At 35.2% G+C, this 24,322-nt stretch overlaps 1 protein-coding gene across 1 annotated transcript in view; it reads right to left on the minus strand.

The window, feature by feature from the left end:
- LOC136033969 (pleckstrin homology domain-containing family G member 5-like) overlaps nt 1-22,624 on the minus strand; it is a 405,461-nt gene extending 382,837 nt beyond the window's left edge. The window contains exon 1 of the mRNA XM_065714997.1: nt 22,264-22,624. Coding sequence (XP_065571069.1) covers nt 22,264-22,504 — 241 coding nt within the window. The 5' untranslated portion in view covers nt 22,505-22,624. The remainder of the gene's footprint in view (nt 1-22,263) is intronic.
- Between the last annotated feature and the right edge of the window lie 1,698 nt (nt 22,625-24,322).

Raw genomic sequence — 24,322 nt, forward strand, 5'->3', positions numbered from 1 at the left:
AAATGGTCACGTCAGGCATTCAGTGCCAAACCATACCTAGGCAGATTTGTACAGCAAACGAGGCAGCAAGTCCTTTTTATGATTGGGAATAGGCACATTTTCTTTCTGTTCCTCCTTTTTACTGAAACAAGGGTAAAAAAGCTATTTTGTGGGATGCCTCAGGCAAGTGTCGAGGCCAATGGCCTATTTTACTGCAATATACTATTATTATTGTTATTATTAAGTGATGCACTTACCTTGAATTTCTTTTCAGCTGATCCAAGCACGAGCTCTGATTCCATGAGAGGTCATGGTCCCAAGCCCTTGGAAGAGAGACTGATCAAGGAAAGAAGTAGAAGAGTTACCAAGAAAATGACTGCAGAAGAAGCAGCAAGGCTTTTATTCATACCTGATTGTGATTCAGATCTCGATATCTCTTCCGACGACGACGACCCAAACTGGGCACCAGACAATCCAGATCAAGAATTTCAGCCTTTACGTTCTCTCAACTGTTATGGCAATGAAGACGGAAGAGATGAAGCGGATATCGACCACACAGACGACATCCCTTTAGCAATGCTTGGCAGGTTCGAGTTAGACATTGGCGATGACACGGATCAATTCGATTTGCCTCTCCCAGGCTTGAATGACACAACAGCGTCAAACAGTTCTTCAAGCACATCATCAGCACCAGTGTCAGCTTCTTCTGCAATACAGTCAGCAACAGTTACTGCACCTGCTGAACCCTTTGTCCTTACAAGAGCTCAAAAAAATGCTCCTTCCCAAGCAGTGGCCGGTCTAGTAACTCCAACTGATGCTCCTCAGGTCACGGCAAAACCAGTAGCAAAAAAGAAGGTAGCGAAGGAGGCAAAGCAATACAAGTGGATAAAAACGGAGCCCGAACCTCGAAATATTACATGGAAGGGTTCTATAACACACTATGACGAGGTACAAACGCCCCTTGATCTCTTCCGAATGTTTATCACAGAAGACATTCTTTCAAACATTGTGGACCAAACGAATCTGAATGCCATGAGAAAGAAGAATCTTGCTCTGAAATCTTCCCTTGAAGAGCTGCGCAGATTTCTTGGAGTTCAAATGCTTATGAGCACTCTCAAACTTCCGGCTATTAGAATGTACTGGGAGAATGGAATGCGATATTCCCCGGTGGCAGATACCATGAGCAGAGATAGGTTCATCAGCTTGAGGTCTTTTTTCAACATTTGCGATGACACCTTAATGATACCGAAAGGGGAGGTTGGTCATGATAAACTGTTCAAGATCAGAAGACTATACGACGCATTCAGGGAGAATCTGAAAAAAATAGACCCTGAAGAGATCCAAAGTATTGACGAACAGATGATCCCATTCAAAGGAACAATTGGATTTTGACAGTACTTGAAGGACAAGCCCCACTCATGGGGTGTAAAGGTTTTCACGAGAGCCGGCATCAGCGGAATAGTGTATGACATAGAGATATATACAGGAAAAGGAGCTGTTGAAATTTTTGAACTTGGCCAAGGTACTGACGTTGTCCTTCGGCTTGTAGAAAATCTGCCAAGGTTCATGAACTTCAAGTTGTTCTTTGATAACTTCTATACTGGCATCAATCTCATTCACAAGCTCCGGGTTGAATATGGCATCGAGTCATGTGGTACGATACGCAGCAACAGAATGAGGGGCGCTGTGTCTAGGGGGGCGTAGATCTTGCTGACATGTTCCTGGAGTTTTACAGGACTGACATTCGCTCTAAGAAATGGTATATGAGGATTGTGTACTACTTCTTTGACATGGCTGTGAACAACGCCTGGCTGATACACCGCCGACAGTGTAAGCAGATCAATGTTCAGCACATGTCTCTGCTGTACTTCAAAATGGACATTGCTCGTGGGTTGGTTCTTACTGGCGTATCTCAAAGTCCTCGAGTTGGAAGACCATCCTTATCAGTGACCAAGCGCAATACGAATACCTCGCGAGACGGGATGCCTTCGGAATCAGTGAGGTTTGACCAGACCTCGCATTTTCCGGATACGACTGAAAAGGGAAGGTGTCGCTATGAGAAGTGCGTTAGGGGTGGAACCAGTCGAATCATGTGTTCGAAGTGCAAAGTTCGACTGTGTTTGAACTCAGATCGCAACTGTTTCACAAATTTTCACCTAAAATAGTATCTGTATATACCTGACGTGACCATATGGTAACCATTCACATTTTGGATATGGAATGAAATAAAAATTAAAAAAAATAAACCTGTTCTAGTTGAACCTCCAGGATCACTCTCTGCTATTTTCAGAATTTTTACGCAACTCCTTCTTGGTTCAGGTCTGAAAGGGTTAATCATGTTGCTTTTGGTGATACCACACTTTATATGCATTGTTGTTGCAATAACTATAAATTCCCATGAAACCTGGATGGATTTTAGGTATTAATATACTTTCTAATGAGATAGAATGAGAAGAAAGAAAGACAGTAGATATGACGACTTCTATATACAGGTCGCCTTATTTAGTGACTATATAAAAAAAATTTCAACTGACAGTGAGGAGCGAAATTAAAAAGAACAGAAATGACTCTGTATGTGAAAGGGGCTATTCCCTCCTCAACGCTCCGCTCTTTACGCTAAGGTTTGACCCTTTCTCACAACTCTAGTTTTTAAAACAATAAAAAACTTTAGCGTAAATAGCGGGGCGTTTAGGAGGGAACGGCCCCTTTCATATAGGCGTACGAAGTAATTTCTGTTCGTTTTAAGTTTTAATGTCGCTCCTTACTTTTAATTAAAAAACTTGTTTCTTTTTTTTTAATTAACACCGACTTGTTTTAAGCTTGTTTTTTATTCGGTTCAAAAACCGAACGTTTTAGAATTAATAAATGTTTTGATTTTGGCTCTCCACACATGAATAACTAAAACGAAATTTGCATATTAATTTTTTTGTGGCTAAATGACTTTCTCATAGTTTTAATCGCACGATTTTGAGAAAAAAGGGGTGGGGTAGGAGGCCTATTTGCCCTCCAGTTTTTCGGCTACTTAAAAAGGCAACTAGAACTTTTATTTTTTTAACGAACGTTTTAGTAATAAATATACGTAACTTACGAATTAACTTACGCAACGAGCTTCTATATTCGTATATTTTTATCACGTATATGAGAGGGTTCGCCCCCTCGTCAATACCTCGCTCTTTACACTAAAGCTTAAATTGTATCCCAATTCTTTAAGAATGATCCCTGAATCACAAAGGTCGTAGAATAAATAGTTGAAATTACAAAAAAATACTTTAGCGTAAAGAGCAAGGTATCTAGGAGGAGATGAACCTCCTCATATGCGTAATAATTTCTGTTCGTTTTAAGTTTTCATGCTGCTCCTTACATCCAATTGAAAAACTTTTTTATGTTTATTTTTTCATTTTTTTTTTTTTAAGAATGCAAGAAAATCCTGCGCCCCCTTCATGGAATTCTCTTCCCCCATGATAAATTCTCCATGGAAATATCATCCCACGTAGCTCCCTCCCCTCAACCCCCCCAACCAAGTCATCGCCAAAGACAAAGTTACTAGGTTTATCGACTATGCTGAACAAAATGGCTATTCTCCAAATTTTGATCCGGTGACTTTGGGGAAACAATGAACATGGGATGGGGCCTAGGTGCCCTCCACTTTTTTTGTCACTTAAAAAGGGCACTAAAACTTTTAATTTCCATTAGAATGAGCCCTTTCGCGACATTCTAGGACCACTGGGTCGATACAATCACCCCTGAAAAAAAAACATGCACCCGTGATAGGTCTTCTGGCAAAAAAAAAACAACAAAATTCCGAATTTTTATAGATAGGCGCTTGAAACTTCTACAGTAGGGCTCTCTGAAACACTAAATTTGATGGTGGGATTTTCGTTAAGATACTATGACGTTTAAGTGGTATTTCCCCCTATTTTCAAAATAAGGCAAATTTTTCTCAGTGTCGTAACTTTCGATGGGTAAGACTATTTGATGAAACTTATATATTTAAGATCAGCATAAAAATCTGATTCTTTTGATGTATCTATTAGTATCAAAATCCCGTTTTTAAAGTTTTGGTTACTATTGAGCCGGGTCACTCCTTACTGCAGTTCGTTACCACGAACTGTTTGAAAATTGCTTACTAAAACTGAATTTTCCCGGAGGAATAGGCCGGACACCCTAATAAACTTCAACGGTCTCTTTTGGTTATTGATGGATAGCAAATAGAAGTAAACACTAACAAAGCCAAAGAAACACTGAATCAAACAAACAAACAAAAACAAGCCAGAATAGGTGACACACTATTAGCAAATTAAATTGAGTGATAATTATCTCGTTAGCAATTAGCTTAGCTTACCGACCTGATATTTATTAATAAAGTCAAGTGATCTTTGTTTAAAATGAGAAAAAATGTGACGTGATGTTATCGTAAAATGGGTCTATAGGAATATCTCCAGTATCTCTTGTGAGGTTGAAAACCCAAATCTGCAAAGAGGAGAAGTCGAAAGAAGCATCCCAATTTTAAGAACTTTGTCGAATGAAGAAAACACAATAATCACAAAAGCAGACAAATTAGGGACACCGTAATTCATCATAGACAGTGCAATAGCGCTGCGTAAGTAATGAACGATGTTGGCACAATGTATTATTTATTTATTTGTTTTATTTTTTAGTTTGTTTGGTTTGTCTTAGATCAGGAAAGTTTGTATCGAGGGAGCTGTCTTAGAAACTTCAAAAAGGGCTCATTTGAAATTGAAAATACTAGTGCCCTTTTCAATAGTCGAAAGTGATTAGAGGCAACTAAACCTCTTCCATGCCCATGTTTTCCCTAAACACATCAAATCAAAATTTTGGGATTGTCATTTTGTTCAGCATAGTTGAAAGGTCCGGAAATCATATCTTTGAGGATGACAGCCTCCCCAGAGCCCTCAGGGCAAAAGTCGTAAGTTATGCCCTTGGGTGTATAAGATTTTTCTAGAACGCGTTGTCGTGGAAACTTCAAAAAGGGCTCATTCGATTGGAAACTGAGAATGTCAGTACTCTATTTAATAGTCGAAAGTGACTGAAGGGCAACTAACCTCCCTCCCACGGCCATCATTTCCCCAAAGACATCCAATCAAAATTTTGAGATTGCCCTTTTGTTCAACGTAGCTGAAAGATCTAGAAATTATGTCCTTGGGGATGACGACCACCCAAGCCCTAGAACCATCGTAGCGCCGGTGCCCCCCCACCTACGCCCATCATTTCCCCAAATACTTTCGATCAACATTTTGATATAGCATTATTTTCAACGTAGTTGAAAGGTTCAAAATTATGTCTTCATAGATGAGACCCCCCCCAACCCTCAGGGAAAAGGTTGTAAGTTTTACCCTCGGGGCATATAAGGTTTTAATAGAAAGCGCTGTCGTAAAAACTTCAAAAAACGCCGTTATTCAATTGTAAATTGGGAGGGGTAGTGCTCTTTTTAGTAGTCAAAAGCGATCGGGGGGAGTGCCCTTCCACGCCCATCGTTTCCCCAAAAACTTTTGATATGGCCATTTTGTTCAACGCAGCTAAAAGGTCCGAAAATTATTTCTTTGAGGATGACAACCCTTCCAGAGCCCTCAAGGCAAGGGTTGTTATTTATGCCCTGGAGAGGACTAGTGCCCTTTTTCAATCAAAAGTGATCGGAGAACGAAGGACCCCCACCCCCGTCCTTCACTTTCGCAGACACTTCCGATCAAAATTTTGAGATAGACATTTTGTTTGACGTCTTTGAAAGGTCTGGAAATTATGTTTTTGAGTATAACAAATCCCCCAGCCCTCAAGGCAAGGGCTGTAAGCTATGTCCTGGGGGCATATAAGGTTTTTATAGAAAGCGTGGTCAAATAAACTTCGGAGGGGGCTCATTGGATTGGAAATAAGAAGCTATAGTGCTCATTTAAAACTCAAAGGAATAAGAGGGCAGCTACCCCCCCCCAACACACACAGAGACACGTCGTATTTTCCCGCATAAAATAAAAAATTTGAGACAGCTATTTTATTCTAAACAGTCACAATATCATATAACAAGGCTTTTGAGGGTTGAAATAAACCACCAGAGCCAAGAGGCGAGGGTTGTAAGTTATGCCCAGGGGGAACTTAAGGTTTTTATGGAAGGAATGGTTGTATACACTCTAGAGGAGGCTCATTTGGTTAAAAATTGGAAGTTCTAGTCTCCTTCTAATTCAGAAGTGATGGAGGGCATTTAGCCCCCCCTCCGACTACCTCTCTTAATCAAACGAATCTGATTAAAATTGTGAGATAGCGATTTTGCTCAAAGTAGTCCAAAGAACATATAACAATGCCTCTAGGGTTGAAAAAATCCCTCAGTCCCCTGGGGACAGGCTTATAAGCCATGCCCTGTGGTCATATAAGTTTTTTATGGAATGAGTGGTCGATGAACTTCAGATGGGACTTGTTTGACTCGAAATTGAAAGTAATAATGCCCTTTTTATGAGTAAAAAGTGATTTGAGAGTAATTTGAGACTCATCATTTGCCTCATCATTTGAGAGTCATTTGATACTCATCGTTTAAGAGTCATTTGAGACTCATCATTTGAGAGTCATTTGACACTCATCATTTGAGAGTCATTGAGTCAAAGTCATTTGAGGCTCATCATTTCCCCAAAGACATCAAATCAAAATTTGAAAAAATCAATTTTCTTCACTCTCGTTGAAGGGTTCGGAAATTATATCTTTGAGGAAGACACCTCCAACCTTACAATTTTCAGGGCAAAGGCTGTAAGTTATGCCCCGGGAGCATATAAGGTTTTTATATAAAGAGTGGTTGTATATATTTCGGAAGGAATTCATTGGATTAGTTATCTGAATTTCTAGTGCCCTTTTTAAGAGTCACAATGATCAGAAGGCATCTATCCCCTCCCCAACACGTCATGTTCTCCCAAAAGGCATAGGAAAAATTGAGACAGTCAGTTTATTCAAAATAGTCCGAAGATAATGTAACAAGGCTTTTTGGGTTGATACAAACCGCCAGAGGCGATAGGCGAGGGTTGTAAGTTATGCCAAAGGGGGGGGGGGGGGTGAAAACATTTTAAATTTTTTACCTTTAATTACTTAAATGAACGAAATGTTGATAATAATTTAAGAAACAAATATCACCATATGTATATTCAACTGACAATGCAAATTCATTTGTATTTTTTTTAAATAAAGTGCTAATTATGTTCTGGCCTTGGGAAGGCATGGGGGTTTTGAGCCTCACTAAAGTTAATTTATGCTCGTTTTGAATTTGAATCGATTATTTATTGTAATTCGTGTTCACTTTGGGTTTTATTTATTTATCGATGCCGATTTGTGATAGTTTTACGCTTGGTAGACTATTTTATTTAATTTTTGCCCATTTTTGGTTTATTTGAGTTCTTTAGTTTTCTTCGAAAAACTTAATTTGTAAAAAAGTTTTTCTAGTTAATGATAAAAAAAGCTTGTGTCCTTTTGCTAGATAAGAATACTAACAACGAACCAGAGACAACACACTTCAACTGAGAAAAGAACTGGAAACTGTAAAACATGATAGAAAAATTACCCCTCAAATGTGCAGAAAATCTTACCACCAACGCTGTTCTTCTCCCAAATATTACGAACATTCCAAATTCTATAGGAAAGATATGACGTTGCGTTCTGTCGTAGCGTGCTACAATTCCCTATCTACGAGAGTAGGGAAAATTTTGGCCACCATTTCTTAGCCTCTTTTAAGAACACATAAATCTTGCATATAAAACTCAGTTTACCAAGTTAAAAACTTAAAAAGTAACAAGATAATATTAACAAAATAAAAGATTTTTGAAGGGGAAACAATTCAAAGCAGGAATTTTGATGAAACCCGCCTAGAAACTTTAATCAAACAGTTCGTGGTAACGAACTGTAGTAAGGAGCGACCCAGCTCAATAGTAAACGAAACTCTAAAAAGCGGAATTTTGATGCTAAAAATACATCAAAAGAATCAGATTTCATTCTGATTTTAAATATATAAGTTTCAACATATTTAGTCTTTGTCATCAAAAGTTAAGGGGCCTGAGAAAATTTGCCTTATTTTGGAAAATAGGGGGAAATACCCCCTAAAAGTCATAGAATTTTAACAAAAATCACACCATCGTATTCAGCGTATTAGATAAACCTATTGAAAAAATTGAAAGCTCCTATCTACAAAAATGTAGAATTTCGTATTTTTTGCCAGAAGACAGATTTTTTTGTTGTTTTTTTTCCAGGGGTCATCGTATCGACCAAGTGGTACTAGAATGTCGCAAGAGGGCTCATTCTAACGGACATTGAAAGTTCTAGTGCCCTTTTTAAGTGACCAAAAAATTGAAGGGCACCTAGGCCCCCTCCCACGCTCATTTTTCCCCAAAGTCAACGGATCAAAATTATGAGATAGCCATTTTGTTTTGCATAGTCGAAAACCATAATAACTATGTCTTTGGGGATGACTTACTCCCCCACAGTGCCTGGGGGAGGGGCTGCAAGTTACAAACTTTGACCAGTGTTTACACACAGTAATGGTTATTGAGAAGTGTACAGACGTTTTCAGGGGGATTTTTTTGGTTTGGGGTGGGGTTGAGAGGAGGGGGCGATATGGGAGGATCTTTCCCTGGAGGAATATGTCATGGGGGAAGAGAAATTCAATGAAAAGGACGCGGGATTTTCTAGCGTTACTATAAAAAAAAAACAATGAAAAAGTTTTTCAATTGAAAATAAGGAGTAGCATTAAAACTTAAAACGAACAGAGATTATTACGCATATGAGTGGTTCTAGTACTTTAGCATAAAGAGCGAGGTATTTAGGAGGAGATAAATACATCGCTCTTTATGCTAAGGTATTTTTAGTAATTTCAACTATTTTACGGCCTTTCTGATTCAGGGTCATTCTTAAAGAATTGTGACAAAACTTAAGACTTAGTGTAAAGAGCGAAGCATTAACGAGGGGACAAAACCTCTCATAAAGATATAATAATATAAAAATTTGTTACGTAAGTTAATTCTTAAGTTACGTGTATTTTTTACTAATAAAAACTTTCGTTAAAAATTAAAAGCTCTAGTTGCCTTTTCAAGTAACCGAAAAATTGGAGGGCAACTAGGCCTCTTTCCCCCCCTTATTTTTCAAAATCGTCTGATCAAAACCAAGAGAAAGCCATTTAGCAAAAAAAAGAATTAATATGCAAATTTCATTTTAATAATTTATGTGCGGAGAGCCAAAATCAAACATGCATTAATTCAAAAACGGTTAGAAATGAAATTAAATTTCTGTTCGTTTTAAGTTTTAATGTCGCTCCTTACTTTCAGTTAAAAAAACTAGTTTTTTTATTTAATCATTAACAAGGATGAAAATAACAAAATAACTGAAAATATTATCTTTATTTTGTTGCAGTCAGTTTTTTTAATCAGTTTTGTGGCAGTTTCCGTGTCACCTCTTGCGATGTCAGTAAAAGTGAACAGGCCTTACAAAGAAAATTATAGGATAATTTGGGTTAGTAAGACCATATGACATTGCAAATCATTGCTAACATGACCCTTATTCCCCTTTGCAACAAATTTTCCTTGTATTTTAGTTTTTCTTCAAATTATGAGTTTACGGATGGGAACCATTTTATTCATCAATTGGGCAATTTCTACCCAGGTTTCACATAAATTTCTGCTTTGAATTTTTTCCCCTTTAAAAAATCTTTTTGGTTCCGTATTTAGTCTGTTTGAGGACATGTCATGATCCTTTAAATGATTTTTTTTCGTGCATTTAAAAATTTACGACTCGAATCTTCAATTTATTTTGGAGGAAAATGATCAAGGAGACATTCCTTTCTTAGATCATAAGCCAATCGTTATGAGCATCAGATTTTTAATAAGAGAAACAGAAATTACATACATGTATATTTGGTAATAAAAAAACGGTCCCTTTCTCTTGAAAGAACGTATATTACACAGTTCTCGTATTACACAAATCACAGTTCTCATATAGAAACGTTCAAATTATTAGTAGGACTAGTAAAGAACAAACTACCTCGTCATTGCTACTCAGAACATCCTACAATGTATTTTACTATAACGTCATTCATTATTATGACCTACAAATATGATGCCATTCATTAGTTTGCACACACAAAGGCAGTTTTTGTCAAAAAAGTTGTTTATGTCAAATATAGTATGTTGATAATTACAAAAGTGAGTACACAGAGGAATTGTATTAGCATGAGCCCTTAATGGCGCTCCGATATCATACTGGTAGCAGAGGAAAGAAAAAAGAGAACATATCACGTGCTTCCCATGCAAAAAAAAGATTTTCCTTATTGTTCAAGCCAGGGGAATGTAAAAATTATAATAGGGTTTTAGGCCATGGCGTTTTCAATACTATACTTCTTATTTCTTTCTGACTTGGTTTATTTATTGGCTGAGGTTTGTCCTTTAATAGGCTTCAGCTAACGCTGCAACCATGATCTATAGCTACCAAAATTTCGTTTTTTTTACAAGTTTCAGTTACTATTGGCCTGAATCACTCATTACTTACGGTTCATTAAGACATATTTTTTGGCACCTGAAAAAACAAGTAATTTTGGTGAAAATCACATTCAGCATATGAGAAAGATTACGGATATGCGTTTATTTGTTTGCCATCTTTTTTTTCCCGTGGGTTAAGGAACTAATAGTCCTAGAAGTTCGGAAGAGGGCTCGTTTGAACCTTAATGAAAAGTGCTAATGCCGTTTTAAGAGTCAAAAGCGATTTGATTGGATTATGATGTGATACTATTGTTAAGTTTAGTGGTCTAGCTTTCTCTCTGAAAAAAAAAACAAAACAAAAAATGATAGAGTAAAAAATATTGGAACTGTAAGATCGTATACAAGGAGCGGAGGGTTAGAAGGATTTAACCCCCACCCCTGTAATGTGTTTCCGTCTCGTAAAAACGTAACAAAAATGCATATAAATAGATTTTAATGCGAATTTTTAAAGTTTTGTAACCCCTCCCCCCAAACAAAAAATCCCCCCTAACAACAAAATCCCTCTGAACATAAATAATGAATATGACCTTGACTCAGTAGCATCTTTTAAGAAAGGTTCTAACAGGAAAATTTTTGTAACAGGATTTTTCTAATTTTTTTCTAACAGGAAAAGGTTCTAACAGGAACATTCACAGGAAAATTTTGATTGATTCGGATAGATGAATGTGCCAACAATCTTCTATGTCAAATTGAAAAAAAAATTAGATTAATGAGCTCTGACTCATAATAAGCAAACATATAAATTTAGTGTGTTTCAATAAGCGCTATTGGACGCGATTCAGTAATTGTGATTCCCTATTGAGCAGCAAAATTACAAAAATCAGTTGCAACAAAGTATAGAGGTAGTTTTAAGCAAACCGTGTTTCCCCGTCTGTTTATTACCGGTCACTTCTTGCCAGATTAATTTTTTGACTACATCTTTCTGGTTTATGTTCTACTTGCAAATTTTTGGTCTAATATGTCATTAGAAAACCTCCTTCCTTTCCTGTTGAACAACCTGATCTATTCAAGATTAAAATATGTCAATTACAAGACCTAATTAAGGCGGAAATGAAAAAGGTGAGAAAAATCACATTAGAAAGGTTCTGTGTGCGTCTTTTTGTAATCTAACCACATGTTCAATTTTGTATGATAAATGTATTATTTAATGAGATTACATGATCATTTTGGATGATCAAAGGTGATAAAGCCAAAAGTCATACCTTCTAACATAGTGAAAGCAACACAAAACCTCATTATAATAATCTTAATCACTTGAAAATTAAATAATCTATTTTTTACCTTCCAGCATTATTCAGAGGAACAATTACACACTGATTGTATTTTTACAGAAAAGCCATAATTATGAATGTTTTTGGGGGATTATTTTGAGTAATTTTATTATGAAACGAAAAAGAATACTAAAGGTATACAAAAACTTAGATATCATAATTCCATACGAGTAGTTATTTTATCTTATGGATATTAGGTGTAAAAATGTCTCAGTTGCTGTATGAAAGAAAATAGGTAGTGCCTTTGCTTAGCACTGCGCTTCAACTTGTAACTATCTTTCCGAGGGAGCAGTTCCATCAAAGTCGTCTTTTGAGTTCCCCTGCTCCACCAGTATTCATTGTCTTTAACAAAAATTTTCGCCAGTAATGAGATTTTCGTTTCGTTTTATTACATTAATCAAACATAATAAAAACAAGTTTTTTTAAACTGAAAGTAAAGAGCGACATTAAAGCTTAAAACAAACATAAATTATCTCATATATGAAACAGACTGTCCCCTCCTTGACACCCTGCTCTTTATTATATTAAATTAAAAAAAACAAGTTTTTTTCAGCTGGAAGTAAGGAAAAACATCAAAACTGAAAACAAACAGAAATCATAACATTTTTTAGGGGGGTTCCCCTCCTCAACAACTCGCTCTTTACGCTAAAGCTTTTTAGTACTTTCAAAAAAGCTTCTTGTTGTTCTGATTAACCGAGCCTTGTGTTACAGGAGTAGTTCTTGAGGAATTGGGACAAAATTCGAACTTTAGCGTAAGGAGCGAGGTATTAAAGAGGGGTATCCCCCTCATATACGTAATAATTTCTGTTATGTTTTAAGTTTTTCTTTGCTTCTTACTTTCAGTTGAAAAAACCTGATTTTTTAATTTATTTTTGATCATTTTTAAAATAATACTGGGAAAATCGGCTCCCCCTTCATGGAGAATTCCCTTACTCACGAAAAATTACTCCATGGAAAGATACTCCCACGTATCCACCCCCTTCCCCAACAGAAAAATCCCCCTGAAAACATCTATATATTTCCCAGCAACCAATAATATATGTAAATATGGGCCAAGTTCATAACTTGTAGCCCTTCCCCCAGGAACTGGGGAGGCGGGTAAGTTATCCTCAAAGATACTGTTATTAAATCGTTCGACTATGTTGAGCAAAATGGTTATCTAAAAGTTTTGAACGAGTGACTCTGGGAAAAAAATGAGCGAGGAAGGGGGACTAAATGCCCTCGAATATAGTATGCTGAATCTTATGGAGTGATTATCATTGAGATTACTTGATGTTTTGGGGTTTTCCCCCTTTTAAAAAATTCGTGAAATTTTCTCAAGCTCGTAACTTTTGACGTTTACCATTAAATTTGACGAATTCTATATAATTTGAATAAGCATCAAAATTCGATTCTTTTGATGCACCAATTGTTAGCAAGACTATATTTCTTAAGGTTTTGGTCACTATTGAGCCGCATCGCTCCTTGCTTACAGTTCGTTACCACGAACTGTTAGAGTTTTTTATTGCTTTAATAAGTAAAGTTGTGACAAAGAGTCAAACTTAAGCTTAACGAATGAAGTGTTGAAAAGAGGAAAGTTCCTTTTATGTACGGAATAATTTCTCTTCGTTTTAAGTTTTAATGGCGCTCCTTACTTTCATTTAAAAATCTAGTATTTTATTTAACTTCTGAACATTTTTTAACTAATGCAGTTTTGAATTTCGCTCACCGTGCATCAACAATTAAAACGAAATTCGCATACCAATTTTGGCAAAGTTTGCCCCAATGTGAAATTGGGATAATTTTTAGAATCAGGGAAGACACTTCTCACGGAGACCCAGCGAAAAGTGACACGCTCTTTGAAGATAATCGAGGTGAACATCATAAATTTCAATTTGAAAAAGCGTCAATTGAAGAATTAACAAAAATTGTGAAGAATTTAAAGTCAAATGCTGCTGGTATTGACGGTTTGAATCTGAAAGCATTCAAAGTAGTTTCAGTGTATCTACTACCATGTCTTCTCTACCTCGTTAACCTGTCACTTGAAGTCGGCCAATTCCCTGAAGCGCTTAAGCAAGCAAAGGTCCTACCACTGTTCAAATCAGGCAATAAGCAAGATATGACGAACTATCGACCTATAAGCTTGTTACCACTATTCTCAAATATACGAGAAAATAGTACATCGACAGCTGTATGAATATTTAGACAAGCTCGGAATATTAGGTGAGTCATAGTTCGGTTTCAGAACTAAACATTCAACTGTTCATGCGGCATACCATCTAATGGAGTGCGTTAATAGTGCCCTAGAAAAGAATCTTATCCCTCTTACTGTGTTCATAGATTTTAAAAAAGCATTTGATACCGTTGATTTTAATCTTTTATTAAGTAGGCTAGCTTGTTTGGGAGTCCGTGAGAAGTGTTTGGATTGGTTTAGGTCTTACTTGCATGGTAGGTCCATCAAAGTTATTATTGCTGATGTGGTAGGGAAACCCTTCAATGTGAATTGTGGAGTGCCCCAAGGTTCGGTATTAGGACCTTTACTGTTTCTTATATACGTGGATACAATGCGTTTTTACCTTCCTGGTGCCGTAGTTACATCATTCGCAGATGACACAGCGCTTACAGTAATTGGGGAATCCGTCGAAGATCTTATAGAGATAACTAATGTAGCTTTGGAGAATTTATCTCAGTTCACAAAGCATAGTTTTCTTGCAGTGAATACTGAGAAGACTAATTATATGATATTTAGTCGTATTGGTAAAGTTGTAAATAATTGTCATAGTATTCTTTTACAAGGTGTTTCCATTAGTCAGGTTTTTCAATGTAGATATCTAGGATTTTAGTTTGATGTAAATTTTAGTTGGATTCATCATTGCAAAGTTTTATCTTCAAAATTGGCTCGCGGAGTCGGTATTTTAAGAAAATTTCATATTTTTTTTCCTCTACATGTCCTGAAAGCAATTTATTATTCAATTGTCCATCCTTATTTAGTGTATGGTTGTTCATTGTATGCAAGCAATTTTTCTAGTCATGTAAAAAGGGTCCAGATTATGCAGAATAAGGCAATTAGAAGTTTGGGTGAGTATCTTGCGTGTGGTAGTACTAGAGATTGTTTTAGAGATTTAGATATTTTGAATATTGATTTTATTAAATCTCAACAGATTTTAATTTTTGTATACCAGGTTTTAAATGGATTGTCTCCTCAATATTTTAGAAGTTTTTATCGATATAATTCAAATTATCACGATTATTCTACTAGGAGCTCTGATCAGCTGACTAGTGAAATCAGGCATACAACGCGATCTGGGTTTATGATTAAACATGTAGGTGTTGTTATTTGGAACTCAATTCCAGAGAGTGTTAGGTGTTCTGAAAACCTTATGTTATTTAAAGTAAGAATAAAAAATTATTTTTTGAATAAATTATAAATTATATTGGTTAAATTTTTATCCCTTTTTTTCTCTTTTTTTATGATGAGAGATGGCTGTTTAGAGATTGCATAGTGTTTCGTCTGTTTTTTTTTTTTTTTTTTTTTTTTTTTTTTTTTTTTTTTTTTTTTTTTTTTTTTTTTTTTTTTTTTTTTTTTTTTTTTTTTTTTTTGCGTATTTCTTTGATTTTGAATGAATAGTTATCATTTATTTGTTGTAGTTTTGCTGCTGAACAGGGACATTTTAGGTCCCTAAATTGAGCAGCATATTATTGATTGTAAGTGCAATTTTAGTAATTTTTATTTGATGAAATAAACGCATACCTACCTACCTACCTACCCCAGGACACTTCACCTCTAGAAACTACCCTTCCAGTGTAAACACCTTCCCGCGTAAAATAACCGCTCCTCCCAAAAAAAATACTTCCCTTGAAAAAATATATATATACTTCCCAATGACCACAAAAACACATAAATAATCGGCACAGTTTGGAATTAAGTTATCTTCTAAAACGTAGTCATTAAATCTTTCGACTATTTCGAACGAAACTTGGCTATCTCATTTTTTTTACAAGTAGACTTTGGTAAAAGAATGGGCGGGGAAGGGAGTAACAACCAGATAAAAATATTTCCCTAGACAATTTTTCCTTAACATTACCATATGTTAAATTGAGTCGGGAAAGAGAAAGTAACTTTTTATAAAAAGAAATTCTTATAGGAATTCTGACAAATTCCCCGAGTCAAAAATTTCCCCTAGAAAGTTCACCTCCGCAAACTTCTCTCCATATGGAACCCCCCCCCCCCCGTGGAAAATCTCCCAAGCAGAAAAAAGTGGGCGGAGTAAAACCCGTCAAGTTCCTATGGTAGCCAAGTAAAACTGGTAGGCGCGCAAGCACTAAGCATGAGAAGATAGAGGTGCACCTGCTATGAGTGCCACCAGTCACTTTTAGATCCCAAATATTTATCCAAAGAGATGAAAGCAACCATTTCTTCTTTAATTTTCAGCGGTTCTACAAAACAACTAGTGGGCATAAGAAAAAGAGACTACCTGTACTCGAACTTGGCTGAAACGAGACAAAATAAACGACTCAGCTCTTTGGCGAACTCTTGAGAGCAGTTCTGAACAGAGGGGATAGACGAAGAGTATTTACCCCTGTCTCTACCTTGGGCCACAAAATGCTCTGACGACTCTGAAGTTGTAGTAGTAGAATAGTAAGTAAGTGGAGTAGATACTAATAATAATTAATAGTAACTACGTATATAAGTAATATAAGTAAATCGTAACTTATAATAACTTAAATAACTTATTAATAATAACTTATTATAAGTAAATATAAGTAATAGTAACTTAATAAGTAAGTACTAATAATAATAGTAATAGTAAGTAAGTATAAGTAGAGTAGCAGTAAGTAGTAAAATACCATTTTGATTAGTTGCTGCGTAATATTTGAAGGCTTTTGTTAAGGTCATAGTTCACCTCAACTATTTGCTTTTTGATTCAAAGTATTACAAAACAAGTTAAATGTCAAATATCAGTTAATCTGTTTTTTATAAGCAAAACCTTGAACTACGGAACTTAAAAGTACAATTATTCATAATTATTTCAATTGGACTCAAAGTCTAGCAATGATTTGCCCTAAAGAAACAACTAAATTGCTTGGGTTTTGAGTCACAATCGTATATAATGGATACAGTGAGAATCTGTTGAGTAGAAAATCCAATTTCCAGTTTTCCGAGAGATAGGTGATGCTTCAAATACATCGAGTATCGACTCTCAATACGATACTTCCCAAAAGAATCTATACCTGTATATTTTAAGGAACTAGAAGTAGTAACCCATAAATACTACACAAGCATAAATATTTTCTATTTAGAAGTGTTCTGTTAACAGCAGTCGTGTTTTCGCGACACTAACAACCCTAGTAAATGCCACTTTTCTCACTCTATATGCAAAACTGTAATATACTTTCTTTTAAACAAACACAACTTAGAAACAATAGGGAATTATTTTTCGGTATTTACCTTCTTTTAGCATTTTATGTCTCTAAATTGGCTACCTACAGTGCAAATCGATGGATATCGATAGTATCGATACTTTTTGAAAGTATATAAACTACGATACATCACTGGAAAGTAATTATATTTCGACATCGATGCCGAGTACACCTAGCTCTTATTTTTTCTCTTCCTCTATATGACATTTATTTTATTTTTCCCTTTTTTTTAAACAGCAAAACATCATTTTAAGGCATTTGTATGTTTTGATGAAAATAATCAAAAGAAGTATGCTGTATGAAAGCAAAAGAATTTTGCAAATTCTTATATTCTAATATTCTATATGCAAATTCTAATTCTCTAATTCTAATATGCAAAAGAATTTTGCATATTGAAAGCAAAAGAAGTATTCTGTATGAACAGCAAGGTATGCTGTTGAAGAATGATCAGAATTTACTAGTCCTCCTCAAGCGCCACAACTTGTCAAGATTTGAATAGATAGGGAAGTTTTACTTAAAAAATGGATAATAATAGAACAGGAGTATATGCAGAATTTGTTTCGGGAGGAAGGGCAAAAAAACCGCCAGAAACACGATTTATATGAAAATAATAGGAAATTACGTTGAACAGCCTAAAAACTAAGAAATTTTCAGGGGCGAGTACTGGCGCAAAGAACCCCTTAAATAAGTGCATTGAATAGGGGGATTAGCTATTTTTCTCCTTTTAGAAATTTTAGATTTTTGCCCATCAAAAGAAAACCAAAATGAAATTTCAGAACCTACTAGCTTCATTAAAATCCTTACCATTTCCTTCCCTTGGTTCTGTCGGTTAGACAAGTGTTGAACGCACCGAAAAATATCTTTTTTACTTCTCCAGTAGCGTAAGAAAGGTCATTACGGTTTTGTTTGTACCCAAACAATTTACTGCATATTAACATCTAAGTCTAAATTTCTTTTTAAGAAGAACTTAGGAATGTCAAACCCAATTTCTTAGCCATTAATCTTGATGAGAAGAGAAAATATTTAAACAAAGTGGAAATGTTTATTTTCTTCCGTTCGGTATAGTCAATGGGTAAATAGGAAATTATATCCAGTTTATATGAAAATGAGAACTAATGTATGAAAATATATGAAACTACGTATAATTTATTACTCTTTGTAGTATTACATTTATGTGTAGCAGACGTGATTAAAAATAAAGAAAAAAAGAGAATGTTTAGTTTCAATGAGTGAATATTACTGTTTATTTTTCGGTAGCCATGAGACTGCAAACTATAAATCACAAGCGTACACAATTGCCTCCTATGCCTCAGCCCTTATGCATGACAAGCGTACATTGCTAAAGATATTTGCCTCTGCTTGCTAGGCCTCATTGTCCTCCCTCCGCAAGCATATGCTATTTTGGGTCTTTTTAAAACAGTGGCGTCAATTGGGAAGGGGGAGAGGATATTTTCCTCCTAGTTTTTCCCACCTCCACCCATTATATTTTGGGAAATATCTCTTTTTTGTTTTTGTATTAAGAAACGTCTTTTATTGAAAAGTAAAGAGCCATATTAAACTTAAGACAAGAAGAAATGAAATCATATAATAATTCAAACTCAAAACGATCACGAATTGCAATTAAAGAAAAAAGTAATGAAATCCAAAACGAATGAAAACTAAAATAAATGATCATATCAAACATAAAGATGACACAAAATGATATAGATGAATAAATAATTCTTAAAACGAGCACAAATCAAGTCGAATGTTCTAGTCGAACTTTTTGAAGTAATCTTCTGCTCTATGAATAACGCATGGACGGATAATAGACAGACATCTATTGACAAATACGAACTAACATCATTTTTATACAATCCTAATAAGGGGGATTAATGCCAGATTTGCCTCTCACTCAATCGGACTATCTTTTTTGGCTTTTTCTATAATTATCCATGGCTTGATGCCCACAACTGTTCTATTTTAATTCAAAATCAACGGATAAAAATTGCTTCAATCAGGAGTTTTCTTACTACCCCTTTCCCTCTCCTCTAACCGAACGATTTCTAAAGCTTATATTGCCATTTGAGTTTCACTGAAAACACAATGATGCTTACTTGAACTTTCGATTTCCAATCGAATGGTCCCCCTCCAAATTTTAATTGACCACTCCTTCCACATGAAATGCCTCTTGAAACATGAATAAATAATGCAGTGAAGTCTTATGGCTCTTTACTATAGGCAGTACTAGAGCGCTGCCTGTGATTTAAAGTAAAGCAGTTCAAAATAGGGATGAAACCTTTTAATTGACAGTGAACAGATATAAAATTATTTAACTGGATATTTCGAACACATATACAGTGTTCATCATCAGCAGTAAAACAGTTTTACTGCTGATGATGAACACTGTATATGTGTTCGAAATATCCAGTTAAATAAATTTATATCTGTTCACTGTCAATTAAAAGGGTTCACCCCTATTTTGAACTGTTATACTTTCGTCTTGGAAAGGCAATGTGGTCTTCGAAGTTATCTATATGTGATTATTAGAAAATTCTATGAAAAAATTTAGATTACCCCACCCTCTTCAAGATTTGAAAAATACATTTGTTTCCCCTCCTACATAAATTTTTATGAATTGACACCGCTGTTTCAGGCTTCCAGCACTGCCTTGTGAGCCTCATCTATCCTCAAAGACTGCAATTCTGCCTCCAGTCTTAGGCCATCAACAGAGGGGAACAAGTGCATCAATTGTAAAGTCACCCATAGTCAAAAAATAATCTAGTCAAGCTATTTAAGTCAATCTAGAATTTAGTCAAACTATAGTTCTTTAGTAACGAACTTGATATGTATTTAATCAATCCCTCTAAGGGGCAAGGAAGGCTATGCGCTTGTGACTAGATTCGCGAGTAAATCCATCGGATTTTGTAAGCAATGTGCGCTTGTCATGAATAAGGGTTGAGGCATAGGAGACAATTGTGCCAGCTTGTGATTTATAGTTTTGCAGTCTCATGGCTACCGGGAAATGAACAGAAATATTTACTCATTAAAATTGGATATGCTGTATTTTTGTGTATTTTTTTTTTTTTTTGTAATCACGTCAGTTACACATAAATGCAATGCTACAAAGACTAATCAATTACACGTAGTTTCATTTAAAATTTGGATTTCATACATTAGTTCGTATTTTCATTTAAACTGAACGTAATTTCCTATTTATCCGTTGACTATACCGAACGGAAGAAAATAAACATTTCCACTTTGGTTAAATGTTTTCTCTTCTCACCAAGATTAATGGCTAAAAAATTGGGTTTGACATTCTTAAGTTTTTCTTACAAAGAAATTTAGACTTAGGTGTTAATCTGCAGTAAGGAGTTTGGGTACAAACAAAACCGTAATAACTTTTCTTACGCTATTGGAGAAGTAAAAAAAAAACATGTTTCGGTGCGTTCAACACTTGTCTAACCAACAGAACCAAGACGAGGAAATGGCAATGACTATAATGAAGCTTGTAGGTTCTGAATTTTAATTTCGGTTTTCTTTTGATGGGCAAAAATCAAAAATTTCTAAGAGGAGAAAAATAGCAAATCCCCCTATTCAATCCACTTATTCAAGGGGGTCCTTTTTTGCCACAACTCGCCCCTCAAAATTCCTTAGTTTTTATGCTGTTCAACGTAATTTCCTATTATTTTCATATAAATCGTGTTTCTGGCGGTTTTTTACTCTTCTCCCCAAAATAAATACTTCATATACTCCTGCTGTAATATAATCCTTTTTTTTAGTAAAACGTCGCTATCTATTCAAATCCTAAGAACTTGTGGCGCTTGAGGAGGACCAGTAAATTCTGATCATTCTTCAGCAGCATAACATTTTCTTTTGATTCTTTTCATAAAAACATACAAATTCATCATCATCATCATCATTTTTTTATAACCCATCACAAAAACTGGGCAGAAAGCCAGGAAAAAGAGATTAGAAATCAAGAAAAGGAAAAGACTAAAAAAAGACAACAGAAATAAAAGCACACTTTGACAACTACAAACAAGGGACAACAGAAATGACAAAAGATTGGAAAACTTCTAGTATTCGGTGGTGAGATCACGAGTAAGCTTCTCGATAACTCCAGCTGGGTTTACCAAATGATACTTTCTTTGCAGAAAAGAGTTACGTGTCCAAGTTGGAAGTACTATTAAGTACTTTGCAAATTTAAAGTAAAGGAAATGAAGTTGCTTTCTTTTGCCACAATTAAGAAAAGACTAAACAGGAGCAAGGGCAAGTAAATGAGGAACTGTTAGGCTATTAAATAAGTGAGAACGGTGAACTCTACTTAGATACGAAACGTTTGAAGCCAGGGATGCATACACAGCCCAGATCCTACTGGCATGATTTTTAATTGCCAGGTTTACAGTTTCTTTCAGGTTTGCTCCAATAGGCATGCCCAGGTAAGTAAGGCTGCTAGCAAATGAAACCTCAGAGCCGGATAGACTACTACTTAATTTTTTTTTGCTGTTAAAAAAAAAACAAAGTAAATGAAATGTCATATCGAAGAAGAGAAAAGGCGTATTAAGAGCTAGGCGTACTCAGCCTACATGTCGAAATATAATTACATTCTAGTGATGTATCGTAGTTTATATACTTTCAAAAGTATCGTTACTGTCGTTATTCATCGATTTGTACCGTAGGTAGCCAATTTGTAAATATGGGCTATACTACAAAAAGAAGGTATATTACAGTTTGCATAAGAGTGAGAAAAATGATATTTACTAGTGTAATTAGTATTGCAAAAATCATGATTAGCGCCCCCCACCTTGCCTCCCATATAATTTTCAGGCCAAATTTTACCAAATTTTCATTTATTAACAAAATTATTTTCAATTAATTACTTAATATATGAATTGTTGAATTTGCGATAATTTAATAACATTTAATTTTTTTTATATTACTAATAATTTAATAATAACTTTCATTTGTTAACTTTATTTTAATAACAATACAATTTTTGAAATTACGAAATGATTATAACCGTTTGATTGTTTATTGAAATTTTGTGCCCCTAAAGTTTCTGCCTAAAAACTATCTCTGGTGCCCTCATTTGTAAAGCTCAAAACGTAATATAGTTTACTCACCTATATACGGATCTATTTCCAAAAAATCATCATCGTTATCACGAATCCTTTTATCCAAATCATCCATAATCACAAATTTCTCAATAAATGGTTTTCGTTTTAGTGGTTCAACACCAAATTCACCATTTATGCTCCAACACTGTTTTAATTCGGGTAGATCATTTTTTGGATACAACGTCGGCAAGCTTAGCTTTCGGCGGCCACGAAGATTGTGACGTAGACGATTGAGCGTTTTTTCCATTGACTTCACCGGAACAATTGCTCTATTTACTGAGCAGTTTAACAGAGCCTCATTAATGAAGAGTATTTGATCAGAAGGGAGGCAGGCGTGTCTAAGGATTTTCGAATGTTACATTCCTGAAATTAACGAATTAATTTTAACATTAAAAAATAAAAGTAATTGTTTGGAACGTGGAGTTACATTCTCAAAATCGATCAAGTATAATTTTTAGATTTTTAAATTGCAGTGTCAAATAAAAGAAAGAAAAAAAACCCATGACGCTGGAAAGACTAATATCTGGTCGATATTTGCACTGCTTACTGACTGATTTAACAGGACTCGTTAATAAAGAGTAATAGATCAGAAGGGTGGCAGATGTGTCTGGGGATTCCCAAATTATAAATACCTGATATCTGGCACGTAAGCAGGGGATGGGGGGTCTGAGAACCGCTTCCCCCCCCCCCTCCAAAGAAAAAAAATCGCGATTTTTATTTTCCCATGATTTTCGGATACTTCTCAGAGAGTGAGCGATTTGAAGGATTTAGACCCTCTCCCCGAAACAAATTTCTGCGTACATGCCTGCTTGATATAAATCCACAAAATAACTAATGTTAATGTAATAAAAGAAAACATTTGTTTAGAACTTGGGGATTTATTCTCAGAATTAATCAAGCACAATTTTTAACATTTTTAAATTGCATTGTAAAAAATATGAAAAAAATACCGCTACTCTGTTTGCTCTATTTAGCAATTACATAAAAAAAACTAGTTCTTTTAACTGAAAGTAAGGAGCGACATTAAAACTTCAAACGAACAGAAATTACTCCATATATGAAATGGGTTGTCCCCTCCGCAATCCTTCGCTCTTTACGCTAAAGCTTTTAATTGTTTTAAAAAGCAGAATTGTGGCAAAGAGTCAAACTTTAGTGTAAAGAGCAAGGGATTGCGGAGGGGACAACCCATTTCATATACGGAGTAATTTCTGTTCGTTTGAAGTTTTAATGTCGCTCCTTACTTTCAGTTAAAAAAACTAGTTTTTTTATGTAATTTCTGAACGTTTTTGAATTAATGCATGTTTGATTTCGGCTCTCCACACATAAATTATTAAATTGAAATTTGCATATTAATTCCTTTTTTGGCTAAACGGCTTTCTCTTAGTTTTGATCAGACGATTTTGAGAAATAAGGGATGAGGAAGGAGGCCTAGTTGCCATGCAATTTTTCGGTTACATAAAAAGGCAACTATAAACTTTAATTTTTAACGAATTTTTTTATTAGTAAAAAATAACGTAACTTAAGAATTAACTTACATAACAAACTTTTATATTCTTTAATTTTTATTATGTATATGAGGGTTTGTACCCTCGTTAATGCCTCGTTCTTTACACTAAATCGTAAGTTTTGTCCCAATTCTTTAAGAATAACCCCTGAATCAGAAAGGCCGTAGAATAAATAGTTGAAATTACTAAAAATACTATAGTATGAAGAGCGAGGTATTTATCTCCTCCTAAATACCTCGCTCTTTATGCTAAAGTATTTTTAGAACCCATCATATGCGTAATAATCTCTGTTCGTTTTAAGTTTCAATGCTACTCTTTACTTTCAATTGAAAAAAACTTTTCCATGTTTATTTTTTCATTGTTTTTTTTATAGTAATTTTAGAAAATCCTGCGCCCTTTTCATTGAATTTCTGTTCCCCCATGACATATTTCTCCAAGGAAAGATCCTCCCACATAGCCCCCTCCCCTCAAACCCACCCCCAAAACCAAAAAAAAATCCCCTGAAAACGACTGTAAACTTCCCAATATCCATTATTATATGTAAACACTGGTCGAAGTTT

The sequence above is a fragment of the Artemia franciscana genome, chromosome 12 (assembly GCF_032884065.1).
Source record: "Artemia franciscana chromosome 12, ASM3288406v1, whole genome shotgun sequence".
Classification (NCBI taxonomy): domain Eukaryota; kingdom Metazoa; phylum Arthropoda; class Branchiopoda; order Anostraca; family Artemiidae; genus Artemia; species Artemia franciscana.